The sequence below is a fragment of the Humulus lupulus genome, chromosome 9, assembly GCF_963169125.1.
Source record: "Humulus lupulus chromosome 9, drHumLupu1.1, whole genome shotgun sequence".
In the NCBI taxonomy this organism is placed as follows: domain Eukaryota; kingdom Viridiplantae; phylum Streptophyta; class Magnoliopsida; order Rosales; family Cannabaceae; genus Humulus; species Humulus lupulus.
In genome coordinates this window covers 148,154,486-148,162,701 of record NC_084801.1, presented here as the reverse complement: position 1 = coordinate 148,162,701, position 8,216 = coordinate 148,154,486, and the positions used below count along the sequence as shown (strand labels likewise).

General features: G+C 35.8%; 1 protein-coding gene across 2 annotated transcripts; it reads left to right on the top strand.

Moving 5' to 3' along the window:
* LOC133800559 (B3 domain-containing transcription repressor VAL2) lies at positions 1-7,859 on the top strand. Of its 2 annotated transcripts, none has more exons than XM_062238553.1 (13): positions 1-420; positions 607-727; positions 1,750-1,831; positions 1,919-2,020; positions 2,494-3,143; positions 3,281-3,377; positions 3,483-3,657; positions 4,222-4,298; positions 4,373-4,798; positions 5,479-5,528; positions 5,914-6,027; positions 6,117-6,184; positions 6,739-7,859. In XM_062238553.1, the coding sequence occupies exons 2-13, from the start codon at positions 624-626 to the stop codon at positions 7,542-7,544; spliced, it is 2,751 nt and encodes a 916-aa protein (XP_062094537.1). In that variant the 5' UTR covers positions 1-420; positions 607-623; the 3' UTR covers positions 7,545-7,859. The 2 variants fall into 2 exon arrangements, with proteins under 2 accessions (XP_062094537.1, XP_062094538.1); XM_062238554.1 differs by having other exon boundaries at positions 601-727.
* The last annotated feature ends 357 nt before the right edge of the window (positions 7,860-8,216 follow it).

Here is an 8,216-nt window from a genome sequence, read left to right as displayed (position 1 = left end):
AGTGAGGAAAAAGGAAAGTGGGCGAGTTGGCCGAGTCTTGAAGCATAATCATCGTGATATCGTGCATGCATTTTGTTGTTGTTGTTGTGCCCATCTCTCTTCTCTTCTCTACTCTCTCTCTCTCTCTCCCTCCCTTTCTTTCTCTCTCCAAACCCTTTCATATGGTTTTCAACACACGTCTTCTTCCCCCAAAACTCGATCGCCCGATTCAAACCTCCGGTCATCGGAATCTGACTCCCAACTCCTACTCAACAACTTCTCCGGCCACTATATCAATCCAAGGTCAGTAACTCCACAACACTCAAAGAATCGAACAGAAACTAAACCAGCATATACATATATATACATATCGTTCTTCGTAGATGCACCGGGAAATGAGCTAGTTCTGTTCTTTTGGAGCAGTTTGTAATCTGAGTCGAGGTTAGTTCTACTGAGTTTCTTGATTTCTCTCTTTCCATCGTTTTGGTACTGATTATTATTTGAACGATTTTACGTTGTGTGTATAATTTATTTTTGTGTGTATTTGTGAAAGGAGTTTGAATTGGGGATTTGTGTGTATATGTTTACAAATTCGATGTGATTAGATTATATGTGTGGAAGTTTCAGAGTTCTTGAGTGTGAGAATGGCTTGTATGAATGTGTCGTGTGGTGCTTCGACTTCGATTGAATGGAAGAAAGGTTGGGCTTTGCGATCTGGTGGATATGCTAATCTCTGTGATAAGTGCGGGTAATTATTCGCTTCTGTTGCTTATTTCTTGAGAAATGTTAGCATTTTTACGAAGAATGGGCCTTTTGTTTTTCTAGATTGATTTTTTATGTCTACTGTTTTATACGTTTTTTCAAGTGTTCTATTTACTATTTGGTTATTATTATTATTATTATTTTAAATTTCTCCTATATTTGTATATATGTGTTATGTGTACACACGTGTATTTGTGTGTAAAATGTTTGTGTATCTATAGACGCAACATGTATATTAGCTAGATATGTAATATAAGAAATTTTTGTTGAAATGAATTTGATTGGATTAATCTGACGTATAATATTCAATGTTGTTTAACAATAATTTCTAATACCAAAAAGAAAAATAATTACCAATGTTTTAAAAATAGTATGAAGACAATATAATCTAGTCATTAAAACGGTCTCATTTTATTATAATTTTGTATTGTGGATTTTACTATTATTGGGTTTTACAGTGTTTAAAGAACATTTTCTATTTTGCAAAGTTAAGCCAATCGATTATTAGTTCTCTAATTAGAAAAAGAATGACTTGGTGTAGGTCATTCATACCAAATTTATGCCATTAGATTATTAGACCCATTTAGTGTATATGAATTTGGACTGATGCGCTTCCTTTCTTTTTCTCAAAATATATGTATATTTTCTGCAATATAGAGTGATCATATATATACAAAGATGTGTTGTGTGGATGTATTGACCAGTGCTTATCTAATATAATTTTATCTGTTATAATAATTATCTGACATCTTAGGCGAAAAAAAATCTCACATTGGAGTAGCAGCTACCAGTGTGGGACACCAAACGGGATGACTAGTTTTGGTCTTAGCGATGAACTTAGGGATTTTCTTCTAGAATTTTTCAATATTTACATGATTCATATGATAACTGTGATAAGCCCATTTGGGAACATAAGTTGTTAATTGTTCTCTCTGATTTGCTTAGAAAAAACTTATGATCTTCAACATGCAATACTTGTCTTAATCTGGAAACATGTGCCAATTTTAGGTCTGCCTATGAGCAGTTAGTATTTTGCGACGTTTACCATTCAACAGAATCTGGTTGGAGAGAGTGCATTTCATGTGGCAAGGTAAGAACATGCCAAATAATTCAACAAGTTGCTTCTTCCCTCTTTGATTTTCCTGTTTATATGTTAAATAATTTCTGGTTTCTCCAGCGTCTCCATTGTGGGTGCATTGCTTCAAGATTTCTGCTTGAGCTACTCGATTGTGGTGGTGTGAAGTGTGCAAATTGTGCAAAGAAATCTGGATCTCACCCTGTAAGATGAATAATATAGTTATCTACACTTATATCATGTGTTAGAACCTTAAATAATAACCAAGCACCATATGTATATTTGGAATTTTTTTTATTGAGTTTTTGAGGATTTTAGTTTTTAGTTTCTCTCATTTATTGTTAATTTTGTAATGTTGAATATATATGTAAATTTGGGTACTTCAGACTGCTACTTTGGTAGCCACATACACGTGCTTTTGCACTAGTTCTCCACATAACTACTGTCAAATTTATAATTGATAAGTTCTTATTGCTACTGATGACCTTAGCTTTTAAAGGTGTAAATTAAGGCCAACCTTTTGTGTATGTTTTTAGCTAATAGATATGGGTGTTGCTTTCTATAATTCCATCACTCTTCGTATCTTTTGTTGAACTAGAGTACTGTTTGAAAATACTTTACTATTTACAATTTAGGAGTTACGGGTCCGTTTTGCTTATGAAACAAATTTTATACAGATTACCAGTGCTGATAAGCCTAATGAACTCGGCACATCAAAAGTCAGTGAGCTGCAACATATTTCTTCCAATGACCAATTAGACGGAAATAACATTGATAGCATAAAGTTCATGCAGTTGAGCAATGATACAGAGGGTATTGGGCTTAGGCACTTACTTCAATCTCAGAATGAGGAAACAAATGGTTTGTTCCGGAAAATGAAACAGGAGGAAGTCCCACCAGTAGGAGAGGCTGGAAATACATATCTCTCAAGTTTTAATCAGGGATCCACTGGATCATCTGAAGCTGCCAAAGCGGAACTTCGCAAAGCAAGTATAGGAGCAAATGATGTATATGAAGCACTACCACAAACAAATTTGACTATGACTCTTGGTGGTCCTTTAGGACATTCAAATTCGTTCCCTGGTGCTATTATTGATGAGAGGGAGCAAAGTAAAACATCTTCCTTGTTTTTACAAGGAGCTAGGTCTAGGCATCTTTTGCCAAAACCCCCAAGGTCAACGGTAGGTACAAGTTTGGAAGCAAACACTAATATGGCCTCGCAGGTACGTGTTGCACGGCCACCTGCTGAAGGGCGGGGAAGGAATCAGCTACTTCCTCGTTATTGGCCTAGAATTACTGATCAAGAGTTGCAACAGATATCTGGAGAGTATCCTTGTCTTTCTTTCTTTTCATAAATATATATGTATATTCTCACTAGAACCATAGACTCAAACTTTTTTTTAACGAGTTTAATCATTATTCTTGCACTTATAACAGTACTCCTTAACCACAATATTAATAAAGCTCAAATTCTACCATTGTCCCATTGTTTGAAAAGATGCTCAGTGCCAGTGATGCTGGTCGAATTGGTCGGCTGGTTCTTCCAAAAGCATGTGCTGAAGTAAGTATTATCCTTTGGTTATTGAGTCATTTCAACTGTTGTTCAATGTTAGTCATAGTTATACTTATTATTGCAGTCAATCTACTTCACTAAAATACCATGCAGGCGTATTTTCCTCCTATTTCTCAACCTGAAGGTCTTCCCTTAAAGATTCAAGATGTAAAAGGGAAAGAGTGGGTATTCCAGTTCAGATTTTGGCCCAATAATAACAGCAGGATGTACGTTTTAGAGGGTGTGACCCCATGCATCCAGTCCATGCAGTTGCAAGCAGGAGATACTGGTATTTTCCCGTGACTTTATTACTTAGAGAATTCCTTATGCCTAGTTTGTATCTGTAATTACAATATGATGAAGTATCTAGATATAAGCTACTTGAGGCTTGCTCAAGTAATTAGGTGGGTTAGGGTGCGTGAATTAAGTCCTCATAATGTATCTTATAAAAGAAAATTGCAGTATTTTGGTATAAATTAAGGATGAGGTAATGATTTGCTTTCATGGCTTTGAAAAACTTGTTCCTATATATTATAGCAATATATTGACTTGAGTTCACTACACATTTGTTCACCCTCTTTTCTTCTTGACAATTCATGACAGTATTTTCTACAGCCTAAAATGCTTGACAATGTGATTGAAAGAATTACGAGGACTAAGCTTTGCTTGTTTCTAGCCATGAAATTATCTTCAAATGAATGCTTCTGCTGCAAATTATTGTGTTAGACAACATCTTTAAAAAGAATCAACGCTAAAGAACAGCTTATTATTTACATTATTTTACTAAACTTTTCTTTTAAGTACTTTAACGTGGTTGTGGTTTGGTTTTGATATTTCCCCACTTTTATAATAGTGACTTTCAGTCGTATGGATCCTGAGGGAAAACTTATTATGGGATTTCGGAAAGCATCAAATTCTGTTGCAATGCAGGTAAAAAATCGTCAGTTATTATGTTAGCATCCTGGATCATATAATATTGATATATAAATTATTAAAATAAACAGGACACTCATCCATCTGCCATTCACAATGGCGGTCATTCAAGTGAACCTTTCATTTCGGGTGTTTTTGAGAACCTACCTATAATAAGTGGTTACTCTGGCCTTCTTCAGTCACTGAAGGGAAGTGCGGATACCCACTTACATGCACTATCCAAACAATTGTCTTCAGCTAATGCTGATATTAGCTGGAATAAAATTGAGAAGCATGAGGGCAGATCAAGGGAGAGCTTGTTGCTGCCTTCGTTAATGGTTCCAGAGAGGAAAAGAGCTAGAAATCTTGGTTCGAAAAATAAGAGGTTGCACATTGATAGCCAGGAAGCTCTGGAGTTAAAACTTACATGGGAAGAGGCTCAGGATTTGCTTCGTCCGCCTCCTTCTGTCAAACCAAGCACTGTCATGATTGAGGATCATGAATTTGAAGAATATGAAGTAAGTACACTTAGCTGAGCCATCTAAAACATTTCTTCTGAATTTTCTTGTTCATTCTTTATTTTGATTTAAGTATGTTAACCTGTATGTTCTGTAACCTGACTCAATCATCAGCAACGATAAATTTTTGCAGATAATAATCTAAAGATGGGAATTTTGATTCCTTTAGAGCCTTCACTATTTCGACTAACTTTTCCATTGATATTTTTCTTTTCTTTCTTTAGTAGTTAGAGTTGAGGTAATCCATCAACTGTCTTTCTAATCTTAGTCCACTTGATGTTTTTCAAGAAAAGTGGATGAAATTAGCATCCACCAAAGCTTTCTTCTTTCATTGATACATTAACTTTAGTTAATTTATCCCCTTTCTTTCTAATATTAGTCCACTTGATGTTTTTCGAGAAAATTACATGGAAGTAGCTTACTTCCTTTGTTTCAAAACATCCTAAGCTTCATGGACTTTTGGGGGCAAAGTTTGTTAATTACACAATTTTCCTTTGCAAGCATACTGCTCTGCAGAGGTTGATATGTTTGTTCATGTAATAAGAACACCTTTCCAACATACTTTTCCCTGTAAAGCAGATCTATTTAGGCTTCCAGGCGTAATAAACTTAACTTTCTTGGCTGTCAAGAAACTTTTTTATTGACTCATGTGGTAATATTAATGCATGTCTTTTTGCCAGGAACCCCCAGTTTTGGGGAAGAGAAGTATTTTCATAGTCCGTTCAACTGGGTAAGACTAAAGTAGAATCTTTTATGATAAAATTTGAGTTTAATTTGTCATTTTATTGAATTTTGATATCTTGCTGATATAAAGCCTAGTAGTACATCAGTCTAGATGCGAAAAGCTCTATTTCTTTGCTTAGAAAGGTTGTGTACATTGAGATATAGAAAAGTTACATGTTCTTCTTTTATTGACAATTTGTCGTATCCTGATTCAATTGAATGTTTCCTTCCATCTGTCATAAAGCATGTAATGTTTTGCATGCATATGCACAGGTGTGTGCCAATATATTTTCTAGGTTTTGGTTGAAGAATGATAGAAATATATATTATTATTATTTATTTTGGGTAGAAATAGATCCATATAATTCTGAACTACTGAACTTGATCTAAAGGGAACAAGAGCAATGGACTCAGTGTGATAGTTGCTCTAAATGGAGAAGGTTACCAGTTGATGTACTTCTTCCACATAAGTGGACATGTGCTGACAACGTTTGGGATCAAATCAGGTTCAATATGGGTTTTACTTTATTCCTTCATTCAGGAGAAAACTAGTTCTCGAATAAATGCTTCATGTTCTGGGATTTTTTATTCTCAGGTGTTCATGCTCTGTGCCAGATGAACTGACCCCAAGGGAACTGGAAAGTCTTCTTAGAATGAATAAGGGTTAGATGATTTGTCCCTCATCCTCTTCCCCCTTTAATAACAGTTCCTAAATGTTGTCTTGTTTATAAATAGTAGTAGTTTGAGCCATTTTATAAATCCCAATCCCATGTCTACTAGTTATATATAATAGCTCGTATAGACAGGTGCAAACTATGATCTAATATTTGAATATCTGGTCTTATAGCTCATATAGTTGGGCGTTGTTTATCTAGAAAATAAGTATCAAAATTGGCATACATTTCTTACTACTAAATAGTATATGAAGTTATGCATATGCTTCTTTACATAGTCAAACTCTAAAGGCCGCATTGTCTACCACTTTGAATTTTAAGATTAAAGTATCTTCTCACGTTAAGAGTGACTGCTAAAAAATTATGTCATTGCTTCTTTATAAGCAACCTTTTCTATTTCCTAATTTTGATAACCTTTTTTTTAAAACAATGACAAGAAGTCAATCTGCATAATAGTATCAAAATTTGCGCAGATAAGCTCCTGCATTCTGTGCACTTATTCATGAGAAGCTATTGAGACCAAACATCTTATTTGATGTGCAGAGTTCAAAAAAAGGAGAGTACTATCATCAACCAACAGGCCACCAACCCAGGAAAATGAATCCTCCGGCCTAGATGCTCTGGCAAATGCAGCAATGCTCGGAGACAATGCAGCCGACCCAGGTACCACAACAGTCGCCACTACAACAAAACACCCCAGGCACCGCCCTGGCTGCTCGTGCATCGTGTGCATCCAGCCCCCTAGCGGCAAAGGCAAGCACAAGCCTTCATGCACATGTAATGTATGCATGACAGTTAAACGCCGTTTCAAAACCCTCATGATGAACAAGAAGAAACGCCAATCAGAGCGCGAAGCAGAGCTCGCCAATAGAAATCAGAAAACATTATGGGATCCAAGAGATGAAACAGAAGTAGACAGCACCTCCAGACATGTGTCATCACAGCTTGATCCTTCAGACAACGAAACAAGGTCTGCAAACGAGTCAGAATCCAAGAATCAGTGTGTGCTGGCTGAAACCACCAAGGAAGCACTGGACTTGAACTCCCATCCTGTCGGCCGGGAAGAAGATTCGCAAGCAGGGTCAAGCCGCGTCACCATGATGAGCCTTCTCCAAAATGCAAGCCGTCCTCTGGACACGTATCTGAAGCAGAATGGTCTAACGAGCTTGACACAAGAACAGCAGCAGCAGCAGACGAGTTCGGCATCTCACGCTATTCCACAGGCCACAAATGAGAGTGAAGAGCAGGTTAATGAGGATCAGTGTCCTAATCCTATTGCTCAAGAACAGGAAAGTGAAGGTATTGAGCAGTGCGGCGAAGATCAAAGCCCAAAGATCCACTCTGATTGATTAAATATACAAATGTTTCTTGAATTTTTCATCTTTTTTTTTTTTGCATACCGAGTCATTGGTCTCCTTCGATCTTGGTTTTCATTCAAAGCTTTCATTTTGCTTTATAATGTTCTCTCTCTCTCTCTCTCTCTCTCTCTCTCTCTCTCTCTCTCTATGATTTGATCACTGAATTATAGGTCTCTTGCTGTAATTTTGGCTCTCTCTCATATATATTTTCTTTAACTTAAAAGCATATGCATGGTTTGTTTTTATTGTGATGTATACAAATAACAACACTTACTAAAGAAAGAAAAGAAATGAAACTTCTGATAATGTCTTTCTTTCGTAATTGTTAAATCTGGTCTCTAGTTGGCTCTTAGCAAAATGACCCAAATTTGGAGTTTTCTCTAATAGATGTTTAGTTTTCAAATTTTATATAGGTATAAAAATTGGATATAGCGGTGTATTAATAGATATGTCAAGTGGAAAATTGGATAATCCATTATATAAATTGACAAACTCTATACTTAAAATTAGTATGCTCATTTATTCCAATTATGTTATGCCATGCTTTTTGGTATATTCATGTATTTGGCTGAAATATCACATTAGTCTTCTATATTTTCAATTATTAAAAAATGCACTATTTATTTACTATTTTCAATTACTCCAAAAGAAAGAAAATATTCT